Below are 20385 nucleotides of genomic sequence, written 5' to 3' on the forward strand. Positions count from 1 at the left end.
ATCCCTAAATGGTCCCCTCAAGGATTGAACTCACAACCCTGAGTTTAGGAGACCAATGGTCAAACCACTGAGCTATCCCTGCCCCATCACCTGAATTATCAGCATCACTTCCCAAAGCACCCTTAGGTTTACTTTGAGGTCTCCCATCTAACAAGGGCCAAGCAGAAACTTACTTATCTTGTTAAATCTGATGAAGTCATAGCTAAGTTATTGTGGCTGCAGGAACACATGGATGTACACTGGCTGTCATTAAAATCTTAACAACAGCTGTTTGCAAGTAATTATCATCCCTGCTATACTTGTGGTATTCCATTGACTTGACAGCAGTTTTCAAGCTGTGGAATGCAGACCATTGGATCCACAGACTAAGTGTAAGATTTCCAAAGGGGCCCATACCTCCATTTGAAATTCTGTAGGGGTGTGCAAATGAAAAAGGTTGAAAACCACCAGCTTATTACAATAAATAACTAATGTTTTAATGATCATTAAACAAAAGAAAAAACTGTAAAGACTTCAATGGTGAACACTCTAATTGTACACTTACGTTATTTCTATTGTTTTAAATAAGCTTCATAATGGCTAACACCACATCCCTCTGTAATTGCTCATTAGGAAATGCCTGACAGGAGAGTCAAACATCCTTAGCTTCACCTTTTAAAGAATGTAATGCCACATTTGAGGAGGAGGCATACATGACTAGCTCATTACTGCTCTCACAAAAATTGTGTTGTTATATTTAAGCAATTTAGGAGTAGATGGGTAATCTTTGTTTTCAATACAAGAAGGATTATCTGGAAGCTCAATTAATTACTTTTAAGCGAATCTGAAAACTGTAAGTATTCAACAATATAAACACATACAAACTTGTCCACAGAAACATTTCCAAAGAATCACTAAAGTTAATAACAGGAGACTGAAGAAAGGTAGTAAAACTCTGAATTATGTACACTTTTTCTGAGTTTGTGTATTTGGAATATAAAAATCCATCAAAGCGAAGCACATAGGACATCAGTTAAAAAACAAACAAACAAACAAACAAACAAACAAAAACACACTTCAATCAAAAGAAAATGCCCATCTAGTTCTTATTTCCATTGTCAAGCTGGATACCAACTGATAGCTTGCTGTGGAAGCTAATCCTACAACTTTGCAGTCTGGGAAAGAGTATTCCTGAATAGTATTTACTATAGAGATATAGTAAAGAATATAATCACAGCTGAGACATACATGTCAATGTATCTAGCCTAAAAATCAGGAGACAAAGGACAAAAGTAAAATGAAATCCTGGCAGAGAGGAATTTACACGATTCTGTACAATGGGGAAAACAACCTTGTCAGAAATGTCTTCATGCTGTGAAAGATGATAATATGTTTTGTAAGAATCTACATATATATAACACCTTTCATCCTGAAGGAACCAAAAGAACTTCAACTATTTGTTTACTGCAGCAAGGAAATACAGCCACACAAGATAGAGGGCAACAGCTTGGCAAATAACCAGTCTCAGCATGTGTGCACGAGAGTTTTAGTGGGTGGTTTCTAAGTTCACATCTGAAAGATCACATGGGACCTCAGAAATAATCTAAACCTTTTTGGAGGGCATCACATGCTGTAGCCTACTGCTCTGTGGGCCAAATTTACTGGTACACTAATTACTTTGCATAAGTTTGCTGATGCAAAATAGCTTTGAACCTGGCTTAATGGCCCAGTTAGACCAGGTTTACAGCTGTTTTATGTTACCAGAGTGCTGCAGAACAGCCATGATAAAATTCAGCTATGTGCAGAGGGCTGAAATAAGACCTATTTAGCACTTAAGTCTCATGCAAACCCTATTTTGAAGCTGGCCCTTTGCATAGGGAGGAAATTCACCCCAGATCTTACCTAGGAATCTGGCTTCATGTTTCCCTAAGAAAGAAGGCAAATGGATTTATGTAGCATGTGATTTCAAATCTTATTTTAGACACTTAATCTGTAGCTGTGGAACTGCAACTGAAGTGCAGAAATGTATGTGTCTTTTCGGATAAGCACATTTTGTTTTAGAAATGGATGAAATACTTTCAAATGTGTACATTTTCTTCAGGTTTTTAAACTGATGATAGAAATTCCATAATCAGAACAAATCCAGGGCAAAATGATACATTTTTCATAAGAACCCTTTGAAGTGTTCTTAGAGTTACATCTTCATAATCCAGCCAGGAGAAGATCTGCACTCTTGACAATTCTGAATTTATGCACTTCAGCTGGCTCTAGATGAAAGGTAACTCTCTCAGTTTTCATTCCAAGGATGTTCTCGGATTTTTTATCAGTAAAGAGACACGGTACAGAATGTTACCTTCACATGATTTTCCATCTTCGCCCAGTTTCTGGCCAGCTGGACATCTGCAGTAGTAGCTGCCAATAGTATTGCAGCACTGGTCCTGACAGCCACCATTCTCAATGGTACATTCATTTGCATCTGCAGTGGGAAATAGCATATACAAATTAGACACTGAATACAAAGTAGGCATGGACTAAACTGTCTCTTCCTTCAATAACACTGTGCATCTTTCTGATTTTACCAGGTGAAGAAGCAACTAAGAGCTGCTCCTTATAGCCTCCTAAAAAAGGATGTGCCCCTTTGTTGCTTATGTCTTGCATTAGATATTCAGCAATTCAGAGCAGGGTCTATGTCTTCCTGTGTGTTTGTGTACAGTGCCTAACGAAATGAGTCCCTGACCTTGCCTGAAACCCTTACCACAATATTAATGTGTCAGATATGTAACTTCCTGCAATATCTTTGGGAGAGCTGACTGTATTTAAATTATATGAGCGTGGGCCAGGGACTACATGTAATTCCATGGGAGAATGTGACCACAGTTTTAGGATTCCCTCTGAGACCTCTTTCCATTTGGCTTCTAAAAAACTCAGTTTGACTGCAGCCTTCATCACTCAGGTATCTTTATTTGGCATACAGAAGTGCTACACTGAGTTGACCAGATTCAAACACAGTGGGGAGGGGTGCAGGGTACATCACAGCTCCAAAGTTACACAGAAGCCCTCTCACTCTATATACATTACACATCTCATTGCATTTACTATACATAGCATCACATTTTTTGGATTGGATTGGTTATTTTGCAGGAACCAATCCCTGTGCAACATGCACTGTCCATGGTTCAATTTCCTCTTTATTTTATCTCTGCATTCCTAACTTATTTTGCCGCTTGTTATCTAGTTCATAGTAAACAGTTCCCTGAGCATTCTCCCTCCTATCTTAGTTGGCTCAGACATTCTGCCTTTTTTAACCTACTGACCTATTTACTTATCTTATTTAGCACAAACATTCTGTTTTCAATCTGATGATTCATTTACCTCCCTATTTGTATCTTCCAAGAACTGAGGCCTCCTTGTGTTAATTACTCATGTCAGGCCAGGCCTCAGCTACCTACAGTTCCTCCAAGAACCAAGAAAAGTGGGGGTGATTAGGCAAATTCATTCAGATTGTAACGCCGCCAGAGAAATACCACCACCTGCAGAGGTTTGCATATAGTGGTTCAAACTGGATTCTCCAGAGACCAACACACCAAGAAAGGACTTTTGGATGAATAGCCTGAGTTTAAACTGGATTCTTTCAGATCCAGCAAACAGACAGGACCTTTTGTACAAGGAGAGTCCCTGGGAAGGGATGGAAGGACTTTGGCTTTTAGATAGAGTATAGGAACTTCTATTGTTTTTATGTATCGGAGGGGTAGCTGTGTACGTCTGTTAGTCTATAAGGTGCCACAGGACTCTTTGCTACTTTTATTGTTTTTATGTTTTCTCTGTAATACTTTCACCTTAAGGACAAGTTTAGAAAGAGTTACAACTTGTGACTTCGGCAATTACCACTGTTCACAGCATTCTAAGAGAAAGCAAAGTGCAGACACTGGCCTGTTTAGGCAGGTTGGCTTGCTGGGGATATCACAGTGTAGGGAGGGAACTGTGCAGCCTGGAAAAAACTCTGGCCAGGAGGGGGAGAAAGAGAGAGAGAGATGTGGGTCTCTGCCCAAGAAAGGTGACTGCTGAGGAACCAGGACCCTAGAGAGGGTGCTCTTGAAGGACCATGGAGGGGGATAGAAGTGCAGTTGCCCTGAACTGTGACGATTAACTATTATTATTGGTACTGACTACCCATTCAATATTTAAGAATTTAAGAAGGCTTTTTTCAACCCATTTATTCATACATTCAGAATTAGAGTTTCTGCAGCAGGGAATGGTAATAGCAGGCTACTCATGGGATGTTGAAAGGGCTCATGGACAAAAAAGTCCTAAGGAAGTATTTTCCAAATTGGAAAGTTGTAAAATATACTGGTGGGATAGCAAACTGAATGAAAAGCAGCACATGTGGATTTGGGTCATTGCCACGTGTGTCACATATTTCACAAGAGATTTTTGGGCGATGTTTTTATCTTATTACTGCTGGATCTGAAATGTTAGTATTGTCTAGAATACCACGTAGGGACATTTTTATGTATTCATGGTTGAACATGACAGGAAAAATCTGCATGAAGAGGTTGGTCTTTTTTAATTTGGGGATGACAGTCCTGAACAGGCTTGTTGGCACAGCAGAGCTACTCAGCATGTTATTAAGTAGAAACCCAGGGTTAAGGAACACCAGGGGTTTTCAATACCTGGGAGTGTGACAGTTCTGCAAGCAACAGTACTTTTGGCACTAGAAGGGGCTGTTCACATTTCAGGTTAAAAAGCAAGAGCTGAGGAAACGCAAGATGAGTGGGGGCAAGATTGGGTAAAAACAGAGAGGCATAATCCTGGCTGCAAAAGTATATGAAAATGACTTTAATGTTAGAAACCTTCGCTGTTTCTGAGGAGAAAAACCCTCCTTTTAAAACTCTATTTATTAGATTTTGATCAACAGAAATACACAGTACTTCAAAGGAAATAAAAAACGAAGGGAATTTTACATATATACATAAAAGAGCTGTTGGGATCTGTCACAAACCTGAACCTTGGGCTAGGATCATTTTAAGTTTTACTGAAGTCGGTTAATCCTTTGATGAATTTAAGATGAATTTTCTGACTTATAGCTTTTGGTAGAAACCATCTAGCTACACTAAACCTGGCTACAGTTGGCAATTTTGAACACGTTTTGCTTTTTTTTTTTTTAGTTTTCTGAAATCAGAAACACAAAATGAAACTAAGGGTGTGCAAACTCACCACAACTAATTTCTCCATAGCTCTACACATTATCTAATGGGTCACAAAAGAAGTTTCACTGTATCCTCAATAGTATTGGAAAACAATGCTAAGTTAAAAAGACACAGCCAGCCAAACCTTAATCCTTCTGAAGTCAATGAGAGTTTTGCCACTGATTTAACTGGGCTTAATATTCGGCCTGGTGAAGTCTGGCAGTGAAATCTATACCTTTTCCTTAGGTCTTGCATGATAACATTAAGACATGTTCCAGGAAATTTCCTTCCATTAACCACAAGACATCTGGATAAGGTCTGATGGTAACAAACAATAACTAGGGTGGTCAGGTGCCTGGTTTTCGACAGAAAGTCCGGTTGAAAAGAGGATCTGACAGCGTCTGGTCAGATCTACTCACCCAGACATTCAAAGTCTGGTTACTGTGGGTGGGGGAGGCAGGAAGGCACTTGGTCACTAACCCACGTCAGCCCCTACTCAGCCGAGGCTGCCTCCTACCTGCATTGGGCAGCTGCAGCTCCCAGCCCCAGCTCCGCAGCCGAGCCCCTGCTGACCCAGGCAGGGTGGGTGGGTGGGAGGGGAAAAACAGCAAGTGACTGGGAGGGAAGAGGAAGAGGAGTGGACGGGGGTGGGGCCTCAGGGGGAAAAGGCAGGGTAAGGGAGGTTAGGACACTTCTGCTGGAGTGTCTGTTTTTAAATATTACCCAGTTGGCAACCATAATAATGAGCCATACGCTAACCTTGTTTTACAGTCTCCAATTCTATTTACATTATGAATAATGAGGACTAGTCAGTGGTCACCATCAAAATGTGATAATTTACCAAAAATTATTTGAGGAACAGACAATACTATGCTACCTCCTAGAGATTTAAATATTGACAGACTGATGGACACTACCCTACATAGTCTAATTTTTTCTGTGTTTTGAAACAAAAACTTTCTTTTTAAACTTTCTGAGAAATTCACGTTTACTTTTTTGATATTATCCAAGAGTAGTTCAAAAATATGCTTTGAATGTGAAAGTACTTAAGTACATTGTCTTTCCTCTTGATTGAAAAGTATTTGTATTAGGAACATAAATACATTTATTTCTTGTTCATCATGAAAAAGCTGTGGTTTACAGTATGGTTTACACCTTTTAAAGAGTATTTGTAATGTGTCATTACAAACCTCTCCCTCCTCCTCCTCCTCTCCTTCTTGCGCCGTATGCTTCACCCACGATTTCCTTCATCTCTGTCCTAACACTTGCATATGTGCCAAGCCTTCTTCCCAGTTCTCTCTTACACCAGGAAATTCTCCTCCTCCTGCTGTGCCAAGAAACCTACTCTCTTTATTCACATTTCTCCTTAAAACATACTGTTCCTCTGAAGCTTATCAACATTAATCCAGCACACGAAGTAGAGCGGTTTTAATAAAAGAAAACACAATGAATCTTGCACTGCTTTGAGCTATAGCCATCTCCCCCTCAGCTGGTGCTTAATGCATCTAGGACCAGATCCTCAATGGGTGTAAATTGCCATAGTTCCGAGCTATGTCAATTTACATTTGCCAAGGTTCTTCCCCCTGACCTGTAACCACTCTCTCATTTAGAAAGCCTCCTCTGGTATTGTGCCTTGCTAATCTGTCCTCGGAGCTCCATAAAGGAATTAGGTTACCTACTGCTAAATAAATGATCAGAAAGAGACTAGATAAAACACGCCTACCACAAATTTAAGCCTCACAGGCCTCAATCAGCTGTTCTGTATTCTTAGAACACACACAGTGTTCAAGATTTTAACCTGCAGATTCATATACTATGCATAAAAAACCAAACCTACCCCCGCACACCCTGTCAAAAACCCCTTCCACATGATACATTTCAGTCTGCTTTCCACGTTCAATGTTATTCAAGGCTGCAAATACATTTGTCTCGTGCATGGCAAGAAAAATGACAAAAATTCTCTGACATATTACAAGTCTACCAGGTTAGGTCTGACAAAAGTTCAGTGTTATCAAGACTATTGATCCATCTGTAATAACAAGATGTGGTCACTTCAAGAAATAATTTTGATGTTTGCGAGTTCAATAGTGAAAATTTATGTAGAGCCAATATTGCCACACACAAACCAATCCATAGCAGATACTTTATAAGATCTTTTAATCCTGCCACATTAATTTTTATTCTTGAAACAAAGGAGTAAAACCCACTTCCACATGTATCTTACGGTTTCTATATGACCCTTACATATTCTATATTGTCATATACATGTAGAAGAGTCAAACATGATGGGTTTTAAATTTATTATTGTAAACACATGGATTCTGGATACATGCATATGTATTTCATATATTTCATACACACATGGTCACATAGTACTGTAGATCACTGCATAATCCCCTTGTTGATTTTAAATTCTCCAAAACCTTTTTTATTACCTTCAGCTATTTATTATTTCAAATTAGGAGAAGGTGGCTTCCTCAGTCCCTCCCACCCCAAAATATTTTGGTTTTCAGTTGAACATTTGGTTTAAAAATAAAAGAATAATAATAAAAAAGAAAAATTTTAGATAAAGTCAGACTGTCCACAAAAATTTCTGTTTTGTCTTCAAAAAAGAAACACCTGGGGAAAAAAGACAGCACTCACATCAAGATGTAAAAGCTCTGCAGAGGGAAAAAAACCCCACATATTCACTTAAGAAATGCACGCCTTCAATGAGAGACTGAAGTCTTCTAGAAAGACAATGATATGCTGAGTTCTCATACAAATTTACTATTTAAATACAAGAAATAGTGCTTGGATTTAGGGAACACATTAACTACCCATTGTCTAGAACTAAAAGGTATTCTATTAATAAGTTTATGCAACAATTTTTAATAGACGATAAAGAGAATCTCATGTCTATGACCTAATTTTTAAAACAAATCCCAGGGTTATAATGTTTATCTTCTGTATGTAACCAACTCTTTTTCGTCTTTTTAAACAGCCATATATGCTATGGCCTTTGTTTCACTGACCACCCCGTAGGGCTAATGTGTTCTCTGAACCATAATAAGCTGACTTTACTGCATGTCATAGCTCAGTGGACTTGTAATAGATCACTGAAGTGGAATAAAAATCTGTAAAATCATTCCCATTCTTAGTGGAATACCACATGAATATAGCACATCATCGTTCCAAGGGAAAACTCTTTTAATTAGCTTAGAAGTGTTATACTAGCACAAAGGTGGGCAAACTTTTTGGCCTGAGGGCCAAATCAGGGAATAGAAATTGTATGGCGGGCCCTGAATGCTCACAAAATTGGGGATGGGGTGCGGAAGTGGGTGAGGGCTCTGTTTGGGGGTGCGGGCTCTGGGGTGGGGCTAGGGCTGAGGAGTTTGGGGTGTAGAAGGGCGCTCTGGCCTGGGACCAAAGAGTTTGGAGACTGGGAGGGGGAATCAGGGCGGGGGCAGGAGGGTTGGGGTGTGGGGAGAGGCTCATGGGTGCAGGCTCCGAGCAGTGCTTACTTCAAGCAGCTCCCAGAAGCAGTGACATGTCCCTTCTTTAGCTCCTACATGGATGCACGGCCAGGCAGCTCTCCACGCTGCCCCATCTACAAGCACCACCCCTGCAGCTCCCATTCGAGCACTGGAGGGGGCCATTGGAACACGTAGGAGCCAGAGCGGGGCCATGGCATGGCTTCCGGGAGCTGCGTGGTGCATAGTTTTCCCACCCCTGTACTAACATGTAGCAACTTTAGTTGAAGGCCAGAACAAACAGAAAATATTTACCTTGAAGATGAATGCAACAACTAATCCAATTTCTTCCCAGTTATGGTCTCCCAGGGATCATGGTAAAAATGTCAAACTCTGGGGACCAAAAAGGCTAGACCAGTGCTTGAGATGTGCCGGTGCACTTCAACCAAGTGTTGGAACACTGTTCAGGAGAGCTGGAATGGTGTTCTGGTACATCTGACCCGGCTCCCCACAACCAGGTTACCTATCTGCCATCTCTTCTTCTGGAGCAGGTCTGGAAGCAAAAGATGTGGAAGAGCCAAAGGAACCATCTCCTCACCATCTCCTCCACCTCTTCAACTTCCCAGCCTGCTCAGGTTAGCTAGCTGCCATCTCTTCTTCAAGAGTAGGAAGGTAGGTCTGAGATGGGTCACCATAGGTCTACCCACTATCCCTCCTTCTGGAGCAAGGAGAGGGGTCCTGGGGGTTCCTCTGGGGTCCACCCAAGTTACCAAGCAACCATCCCTCCTTCAAGAGTGGGGAGAAGGTCCCCCTGGCTTCCGCCCAAGTTACCAGCACCATTTCTCCTTCCATAGCGGGAGCCACGTCTGAGGAGTTCTATCACTTCTTTGTTTTGGACTCGGGCACTCAGATACTGGAATCAATACGGGCATCCAAGTAAGTAGCCTCATTTTCAGATCTGCTGAGCACCTGCAGCTTCCACTGACTTCAGGGGCAAGGTAGACGTCTAAGGTCCCAATCATGCAAATACGACTCATGCACTTTAAATTAAGCGTGGGTGTAAGTATCCACATAATCAAGCCCTAAATGTAAATTTTAGTGTCTATATTTAGACACACATACGTTTAAAAAATGTGCATACACAAATTTATATATATATATATATATATATATATATATATATATATATATATATATATATATATATATATATATATATATATATATATATATATATATATTCCAATAAACCAGTTCAAATATATATATTTGTGTATCATACATACAGATGTATATGTGGAGGTCATAGCCATGTCATAAACCAGTTCATTGGAAGGGTCTGCAGTTCACTTTCCCTCTGCCAAGTAATCAATCTCCCCCTATTAGTTATTCCAAATCCATAAGCAGTTTTATACATAGGTAATTTTTTAAAAATTGTGTATCTGGGAAATATTTCTTCCCTTTTCCACCTAAATGTGGAATTACACCCTCTCCAGGGCTACAGACAGGCATTTAATATTAATGGAATGGGGAGATTTCAAGCTTACCAATGGAATGCAATGCACTCCTTTCTAGGGCTGGAAAGATTTGTGATGATGAACTTCAAAGTAAGTATATTTTTAGTTAAAAAAAATCTTTGAGAGAAGTTTTAGAGAATATTCATTTGGTTTAATTTCTTTCTCTCTCTTCCTGAACCTTGCAACTCTGGTAACTGAGGTATTTTGCTTTGCATGGATATGAAAAATAGTTTCAGTAACATTTTTAAAACTCTCTAAAATGTTTCCAAAATACTGGTAAAATATGTGGCATATACAGAATACATGATGGTGAGGGATAAAGATTTCAAATTGGCACAGTCTTTACTACTACTTCATTGTCAATAATCCATACCTTGGCTTAGTCACTGATGGGTAACGTTATCCCAAATATATCTGGATAAAGATGTTCAAAATGGGTACCTAGAGTTAGGAACCTAAATCCATATTTAAGCACCTGTAGTGAGGCGGCCTGGCTCCCAGCCACCTCAGAGAGGGACGAGCCCTTACGGACGCCAAAGTGGGCGGAGTCACTGGAGCCTGCGCCCCCCCTTCAGAGGTCACGGCGCAGGGCAGGAAGTATAAAAGCCCAGCCCCAGGGCTCAGAAGCGGCCTGGCCAGACGCTGATGCCCTAGCTCCTGCTGGGGAGACTCCTGCCGCCTGCGACCGACCTGAGGACTGGCCATACCTGCGGAGACTGGACGCCGACCAGACACTGGAAAAGCCCCTAAGCCAACCGGTACAAAGGGACCCTGAGGAGCTGCCCAGTTTACCCCTCGCTCAGTATCCCGAGGAGCCCATGGTGTGGGATGCTGTGAAAGACACCGCTGAGACACAGGTACCGGTAGAGGGGGAGGTCGGAAGTAGCCCAGGGGCAGCTGACCCTAGTCTGGCTGCAGCACACCCAGAGCCAATGTCAGTGTGTTGCAGTCAGGATCCCCACTGACACAGCAGCAGGCTGCCTGCCGCTGTTAGGGCCTCGGGCTGGGACGCAGAGGAGTGGGTGGGCCTGTGTCTCCCCTGCCACCCCACTCACGGGTGGCAGCCTCCCCCTCGCCCCAACGCTCAGGACCAAGGGCCTGGGCTTATATACTGAACTACTTGGCTCAGCCCCTGCCTGAGGGCCTGAGCTCCTGACTGTTTCCTGCCTCACCAGGCTAATTCGCCAGCTCATCAGACTCGTGTAGTGAGGGGCCTGGCTCCCAGCCACCCCAGAGAGGGGCGAACCCCAACAGCGGACGTTTACAGCACCTAAAATTACTGTGCTTGATTTTCAAAGTGCTGAGCATCCATCCACTCAGCAGGAGATAATGGAAGCTCAGCACTTTTGAAAATCATGCCACTAAGATGCCTAAATATAGGTTTCAGAAACAAATTTTTGACACCCAATTTTGAAAATCATGGCCCAGATGATCTAAAACCAAAATTTCAGGTCTGCATAACTCCTGAACTTTGGGGAAGTTCAGATCTCACCTTTGCAGTTTGGACCATTCTCTGATATTATGCATGATACATTATTTTAATCAATACACACATGTAAGATTATACAGAAATATCTAAAGAGAATCAGGGAGATAGACAGAGATGCCCATTCCCCATACAGCTTGGTTTCTATACAAAAAGAAAAAAAGGAAGAAAAATTAGGGTGACCAGACTGCAAATGTGAAAAATCAGGACGGGGGTGGGGGGTAATAGGAGCCTATATAAGAAAAAGACCCCAAAATCGGGACTATCCCTATAAAATTGGGACATCTGGTCACCCTAGGAAAAATCAAGAACATTTTTTCCTTTATTGGCGGTGGTCTCTAAATCTTACATTATATCTCCTGTTTCCAGTGTTAACTGTAAATTATCCACCTCAATAGAAAACAAAGCTCTTGCTCTGATAGTGAAGTGCAGCCTTACAAGTGTATTTATTAAGCACTCAATGCTTTATTAGCATTTCTTGTTCCATAAAGTCAATAAGCAGAATGAATATTTCTTACTGTGCCCGATTATGAAGTACTGTAAATCTGAGATGCTACTAACATGCATCCAATAAGTGAAGCAAATTTATCTGACAGCTTGGCACAGATTTATTGAGTGAACTCACAGTTATACACCCATCATAGCCATTGTGTTTACTGATAGCTGCAGTGCCTGCACTTTCTCAAATTGTCACCTCATTTTTAATGTTAATCTGCTACACAGCCTCCTCCAAACCACCATGTCATCTTTATATAAGTGGAGCTCATTGGTTATCTAATTCCATGTATCCCTTCTACAACTCTCCTTCCTGTTTGAATGAAAGCCTCTTAAATGGCTATATTTCTTTTATTGTTAGAGCAGATTAAAGATACTGTTTCATGCTTTTCTGCTGGAGATTTTTTTTTCTGGAATACAAAAATGACAACTCCATAGGAGACACACTCATTTTATCTTTTTAAAATCATAGGCTGAAGATAAGGAGCGTGATATTCCCCTCTTAGTTTCACTTACATATCCAAAGTAACTCCGTTAAGGTCAGCGAAAAACCCAGTGAGAGAGAAGAAGTAGGCTCCAGGTTTAGATAACAAATTAAATGATCTTGAAAACCTCACCAACTGTTGAAAACCAAGGAAGCTGGTAGGAACATAGGAATAGCCATACTGGCTGAGACCCAAGGTCCACCAAGTCCAGTATCCTGCCTCCCACAATGACCAGTACTAGACACTTCAGAGGAAGGTATAGGAACCCTACGGTAAACACAGGCAGGATAGTCTGTCTCTACAATAGTTCTCACCATGATCTCTTCTAAGTTGTGTCTACACTTACAGCGGCATGTACAGTACGAACACTGCATGTCCCCATAGCAAGGATATAACTAGCAGGGTAAATACGTTAGGGTATATACCCTATATGGCTCTCTATGTGCCCAAGCAGTGCCTCCCATGTCTACACTGTTATTTTTAACAGTGCTGTGTCCTGCTGCCTCCCCACAACCAGTGTCTTTCCCCCATGGCATCCCCCATGCCAGAGCCTTTCACTGCTACATGTAGTTTCACAGTGTGGATGCAGCTTCCTTTTCACTGCAGTGTGTAGGTACACATATCCTACGACACTACCAGTGTAGCAGGCCATAGTTAGAGATTGGCTTACGCCCTGGAGTATGAAGTTCAATATCCATCCCAAAATATTTGTTATAACAAAGTCTGACAATCCTAAATATTCTTGATATCCATATAAATGTCCAATCCCATTCTGAATATTGCTAAGTTCTTGGCCTCAATGACTTGCTGTGGCAATGAGTTCCACAGTGTAATTACATGTTGTGTGAAAACAATATTTCTATCAGTTTTGAATGTATCCTCTTTTACCACCTAAAAAGCAGGCTTAATTCCTGAACAACAGAGTTAAACCATAAGCAAGTTTTCTTTTCTGCATCAATAGTTATCAAGTAAATCAGAAAAAAAATCATAGCGGAATAAAATCTTGCAGTGGTATCTATTTTCTTAATGTATTTTCACAGACTAGAAATTAATAATGCAGCTGAATGCCCCCAGTGTCTGGACTCAGCACCACACACTAACGAACTAATTAGCCATGATTGGAGATGATTATGGAGTATGGTTATAAACCGTGATTGCAAAGAAAGCATATGAATTCCCTACCTCAAGTACAGTCCTTGCAATTAAAGACAAGTGTTCTTGTTTTCCTAGTGTTGTGGCTTTGCAGGTAGCCTCCATATTGAGCATGATGAACAAAATATAAAATATGGTGTTCTATATTATACTGCATGTGTCTTCATAATAGTTCTGTGCACAGACCAGTCCTGCTCCCTCCCTACCCCATCTCTCTTTACAAAAGCCTTTTTTTTTTTTGGTACGAAAATAATAGCGAGCTCAGTACTGTTCTTCTCAAAGGCCTTTGCTTTCATCTAAAAATGTAGTTATCTCATTGTACACGAGGAGGTCTAGACTCTTTGATGCCTATGTTACTCCCATTACCCTTAAAAGGGACATACGCACAAATGATGTGGAGGATAGACCTCTCTTCACCTGCCCCCCTTTGTCTGGACAGTTGATTCTAAGATATGGGTTCTCATTTGTATCCCAGATAGATAATGCTCTTGAAGGATCATTCCCAAAGGCACAGTGGATACATTTAAGGTTTCAAGGTTCTATAAAACAAGCCTGGGTTTCTTGAAGGCTCTGAGGTGTTGAAATTAATTCCAAACAGCCTGTTGGGCTGCAGTGCCTCAGGAAGAGTTCACAGAGTGTATCTTGAAGAAGAGGTAAGCTTGTGGTTTGCTGTCTTTGGATATTCAGATTAAGTGACAGAGGAAGGAAGAGGACATCTGTTTGGTCAGTGCCAAATAGTAAGCCTGGCACTTGGCCAGCACTTCCTTTACTCCCAGCAAGCTGCCTTAACTCCCTTTCCTAACCTCATTATTCATAAAGACAGTCTCTTAAGCAAATTATTTTTTGCTGATGTTCTCTTATAAATCAGGTTTCAGAGGGGTAGCCGTGTTAGTCTGTATCAGCAAACACAATGAGGAGTACTTGTGGCACCTTTGAGACTAACACATTTATTTGGGCATAAGCTTTCATGTGCTAAAACCCACTACACTCCATGCATCTGATGAAGTGGGTTTTAACCCACAAAAGCTTATGCACAAATAAATGTGTTGGTCTTATAAATCAGGTTGCCACATTGGAACTGGGAAACATGGATAAAAAGTATGCAAAGCTAAGTCATTTGCAAGAGACAGGCATGTGCAGTTATAATGGTTAAACAGTATAAACCAACATAAACATCGTTTACTTTCACTATAGCTAACACTGTGATTTAGTCATGGAGGTCACGGAAGTCACAGAATCCATGACTTCCAAAGACCTCCGTGACTTTAGCCAGCACTGGTTGGGAGCTACAGGGTCCCCTGCCACTGCGGAGGCAGGGAGCTGTGAGGTACTCCTGTAGCTCCCAGTTACCGCGGGTGGGAGGGGGGAGCCCCGCAGCTCCCTGCTGCTGCTCCTGAACACCACGGGTGGCAGGGGGGATCCACCGCTCCTGGCAGGCAAGCACCCAGCAGCAGGGGGAATCCCCGCTGCTCCTGGCCACTGCGGGTGACAGGGGGGACCTGGCAGCTCCCAGCTGCAGCAGACGGCAAGGGGGACCCCGCCCTGCAGCTTGGAGCTGCCAGCAGAGGGGGACCCTGGAGCTCCCAGGCCCCACCACCAGCTCTCCCCCTGCTACCTATTTCATCATGGGTATTTTTAGTAAAAGTTACAGACAGGTCATGGCTTCTGTGAATTTTTCATTATTGCCCGTGACCTGTTCGCGACTTTTACTAAAAATATCCCTGACAAAAACGTGACTATAGCACATTCATTTCTAGTTAAAACGAACTCCATTGTGGAGCGTGGCGTCTAGAAGGATTAAATGTAAATAAAAGTATTTTCAAGACTTCTAATTGTTTACTTTTCATGTAACCTAAAAACAACTAAGTATAGGTGAAATGAGCTTGAGCTCTCAGTCCAGTTTTAAGGTAGCATGACAACAGAAGAAGATGGTCCCAGAGTGTCCATGGCTTTATATGTCAATACCAACATCTTCAAGGCCACCCAGAAACTAAGAGACATGTACTACTGGCACCATGTGGTCACAGTGTGATACTCTACTCAAGAAGCAAGCTACAGCATTCTGCATCAGCCACAACTTCCAAAGGGATTTAAGATATAATCCCATGTAGCATTCGCTATAGTAGTTCACTTCAAAGGTGACAAAGGCAGGGAGTAGGGTGGAACTATATATTCTTAAATGGTTTCAAGTCTTACACAGATCAAAAGTGAGCAAAGTAGTCCAATAAGAGATTAATATACTCCCAGGTGAAAATTTGTAACAATAGGCCAAATTCTACCATATATAACAGCAATTAATTGTTTGCATGTCTGGTATCAGTGTGCAGATATTTCCCTATATGATCACTTTAAAGTCAATTCCCCGAAACAACAATTGCATGAGCTTTAATTTGTTTATTGTGGAAGTTGACCAAAAGAGTTTGTTTTAAGGGAAACCAACGCCCGACTTAGAATTTCAATACTGGAAGAGATGACGAAGGAGGAATCTTAATGGTATAATTGTAAGGATAAAGTGGCTAAATATTTGAGCTTTTCATGAATGTAGGGTAAACAGAAAGCTAAGATAAAAGCAGTGATCTACTTAGATACATATACATCCCCCATCAACACAGAACATTTATTTTCATAAGCAACACAGTGAAAGAGAAACACTAAGAATACAGCATCAAATTCTGATACCTGTATTCATATTGGAGTAGTTGTGAACCATCTTTAGCTGGTGTGAATTATCATTCAAGTCAACAGAGCTATGACAATTTACACCATTTAAGAATATGCCCATTGAATATTACTGTATTACACAAATGGTTCCATTTAAACTAATGTATAGACTTGCCCATGTCTTCTCGAGACCCACTTGTGGAGTAAGGTACTATTCAGCATAAGGGTGTCGGAATCTGACCCAAAGAAAGTAACTGATTTATCCACATTCACACGGGAAGTAACTGAACCATGATCTGAATCCAAATCCATTTCCTTGATCACAAGATCATTCACATCTATCTGAGCTCTTTGTAGAGGCCATTTTACAAAGCAAATAAACTAATTCAACCTGTTTTGGAAAAGCCCTTTATAAAATGGATAAAGATTTTTATGTACAAAAGCATTATGTGCTGGGGTAGGAGGGAGGCAGACTTTGGCTGGCATTCTAGACAAAGCATTTGGTGGTCACCATTTTCACAACTGGATAGGAAAGAGGAAGTGTTTACTGCAGACTGTTCATGGCCCCCATTGCAAGACCACGGTGACGATTTTAGAAATTGCTACGTAATGTACAAACAGGCTGATTATCATAATTGTACAGTCTAAGAAGGCTAACAAATTCAGGAGCTTTCATTTCAGTGGAACTCTACTGTAATAAGTCACTTACTTATCAGTTGGTCTCTTTCATAATATAATTAACCACAGGGCTAAGCATCTGAGCAGATGAGTTCATTTTTCACAAGAATAATGAACACTTTTTTTCAAACCATTAAGTACTGAAATTAAATGTGAGAGATTTCTTAGCAGGAAAATGACATCATGTGGCTTCTATCTTAAAATGGGAATTATTGGGCTCTGAATGGTCATTCCTGATTTATTTTCTCTAATTTTTCTTGCTGGTTGCTCTGGCCAATCAACACTGATCACTTTTTACAGTGGTGTGCTGAGCTGGTTTTCACACTGGTTCGGAACGTTGGTTGTTATTTTTTAAGCAGTTTTAGAACATGTCGTTAAACCGCTCCCCTGTCGCTGTGGCTGGCTGTGGCTCCAGCTGGGAAGTGATGTTCCTCCTCCTCTGGCCTCCGGCCGCCGCGCCTGGCTGGGAGCTGGTGGTGGGCCCCCTGGCCCCCTGGGAATGCCCCTGCCTGCCCCTGCTGCCCCTGCCCCTGGGGCCTGGCTGGCTGCTGGGTGGTCCCTGCTGCTCTGGGCTGGGTCCTGGGGGTGCTGCTGGCTCTGGCTGCTCCGAGCGCTCTCCCGTGAGTATCCCCCATCCGCCCCAGCCTGCCCCTGTCTCAGCCCAGCCCTGCCTGCCCCCCCGCAGCCCAGCCAGCCTGCCCTGCCCCCCTGCCTAGTGACCAGATTACATGAACAACATATAACAAATATGGGGATGGGGTGGGGGGGCACTGCACTCCTGGCACCCTCTGCCTGGCCACCCCCCACCCCCCTCCGCCCCTCCACCCACCACCGCTACCTTGTCTCCACCCCCACCTGCCATACTGCAGCCCTCCCCCCAGCCCCTCAGCCCTTGTCTCTGCCCTTGTCTCCCCACAAGCCAGCCAGCCCCCCAATGCCCCCAGCCCCCTACTCCCCCCTACCCCTGCCTCATACCCCAACCCCAACCCCACCGCCCCTCTGCCCCCTCCTCCCCCCTGCCTGCAGCCCCCAGCCCCCAATCCCCAACAGCTCCCCTCCTCCTCTGCCATACCCTCCATGCCTGCCACACCCCAGCCTGCCCACTCAGCAGCCCTGCCCCCCCCCCCAGCCGCCACCCCCTGCTGCCATGCCCCCAGCCACCCCCTCCCTCCTGCCCCCAGCCTGCCTCCTCCCTCCTCTCAACCTCCGTCTCCAGCCAACGCCGCACCGTCCTGTCTCCAGCCAGCCCTGCACCTCCTTGCCCCAGCCTACCCCACACCCTCCTGTCTCCAGCCAGCTCTGCACCCCCTGCCCTGCCCACAGCCAGCCCTGCACCCTCTGCCTCCAGCTAGCCCTTCCACATGCCCATCTGCAGCCGGCCCCACATCCACTGGTGCCCTGCAGTTCCCAGGGCAGAACCCCGCACACCTGCTTCAATGAGGGGGGCAGGGAGCAGCTGGGACCCACACATGTGCACACCCTAGGGTGACCAGACAGCAAGTGTGAAAAATCGGGACGGGGGTGGGGGGGTAATAGGAGCCTATATAAGAAAAAGACCCAAAAATCAGGACTGTCCCTATAAAATCGGGACATCTGGACACCCTAGCACACCCCCAGGGAGTGGCGGGGACCCACACATGTGAAACGGAGCTCATTTCTAGTTCAGGCCCATCTTTTTAAAAAAGAACTTTAGGTAGGGTTAACATACATCCGTATTTTCCCGGACATGTCAGGTTTTTTGGTTCTTAAATCGCCATCCGAGAAAATACGGATGTATGGTAACCCTATTGGTACAAAAAATACATACTGTGACACATCCCTTAAAGCAGAACTTTTTATAGGGAACTGGTTATTAAGATTTTGGCAACTCATCACTGCTTTTACCCCTACTAGAACAGATCATTTATCATTAGGGATGTGGATGCTCTGAAATTGAAGCGAATGGCAGAACTGCAGTGAGGTCTGTACCTAAAAGAAAGGTGCCAAAGTCAGCTGTTGTTTTTTATGTGTAGAATTTTTTCCTTCTTCCTTTCGCAATACCCCATCTATTTGTTCTGGTTTTGGAGGTGGTGGCTTGTTTATGATAGAGTATATTTTTTTCACGTTACATGGGAGGTTTTATTGTACTTATTGTTAAATAATGTCCTGATTGGAAATGGTTAGGGTAGCTCTAGTTACAATATTTTATTCTTATTCTGACTAAAACCAAATAACTTTTCTGTAATCACTCTCTATATGGGAAAACCAAAATCATATTATCTAAACTGATTAATATTTTAGTGAGTTTGTGCTTGTTTCCTTATAAAGAGCTAATACAGACATAATTTTATCACCATTTGGATGCCCCCTGTCACAAGTCTTTTCTAACAACAGATCTGCTATGTCAAGGGCAAAAGAATCCACAGACAGAGATGATTAAATCTTCGTCAGTTTAATCTGCAGAGACTCCCACAGGGAAGTCATTATTCCCTGAGATTTCATTGCTTAATAGGTCTTGTGAGTTCTTCTAATCTAACTGATGCTAAAGGATGCCTGTTAACTGCTGTTATGACCAAGGACCAGATTTCCGAAAGAGGCCAGTATCCAATAAGACATCTAAACAAAGAAACCAATTTTCAAGTGTGCACAATATTCAGCTGTTCCCACTAAGAACCATAGGAGCTGCTGGGTGCTGAGCCCTTTTGAAAATCTGGCCCTTAATTTCTAGATGTTATATTCTCCCCAAAGTAGAAGGGAGAAATCCCTAGAATATTCTGGAGAGACGGCTAAAGTAGTATCTGGAAGATATACCCAGATAAAAAAAGAGAAATATATATAAATTAATAGACATAAACTTGTATCTAAAGTTATCATTTTGCCTTTGTTGGTGAAAAACTGAAACCAAAGAATCCAAGAAATCCGAGTTATTCTTCATTAATCACAGTTTACTTGACAAAGAAAGCACTGGCATTATACTACAGCACAATTTCCTAAGCGTAGTGTATTTCCTTATGAATATAAATCACACTTAATGCAGTGTTTATTTTGCAAACAATATGTGCACACCATGCTCAGTCTGGTTAACAACGAGTGAAGCAGTTTGAGTTTAACAGCCTGGTAGTTCTAGTTATCATAATATGTGATCTCAAGTGTTGGGACTGTCAGAAGTCAAAGGTGATCACAAGCAGAAGTCAGAGGACTATAATTTCTAAATCATACACCGCTGAAAAATGATTTGTATCAGGGCCAAACGGAGCCAGTTGTAGTACAAACTTCACACTCTGTTTTCTAATAAGCACTACATTTGTCTTTAAA

General features: G+C 42.4%; 1 protein-coding gene across 1 annotated transcript in view; it reads right to left on the bottom strand.

Annotated features, from left to right (window-relative positions):
• LOC120371988 (multiple epidermal growth factor-like domains protein 6) overlaps nt 1-20385 on the bottom strand; it is a 273444-nt gene that overhangs the window by 97487 nt on the left and 155572 nt on the right. Inside the window, exon 5 of the mRNA XM_039488566.1 lies at nt 2333-2455. Coding sequence (XP_039344500.1) covers nt 2333-2455 — 123 coding nt within the window. The remainder of the gene's footprint in view (nt 1-2332; nt 2456-20385) is intronic.

Source organism: Mauremys reevesii, linkage group 9, assembly GCF_016161935.1.
Source record: "Mauremys reevesii isolate NIE-2019 linkage group 9, ASM1616193v1, whole genome shotgun sequence".
In the NCBI taxonomy this organism is placed as follows: Eukaryota; Metazoa; Chordata; order Testudines; family Geoemydidae; genus Mauremys; species Mauremys reevesii.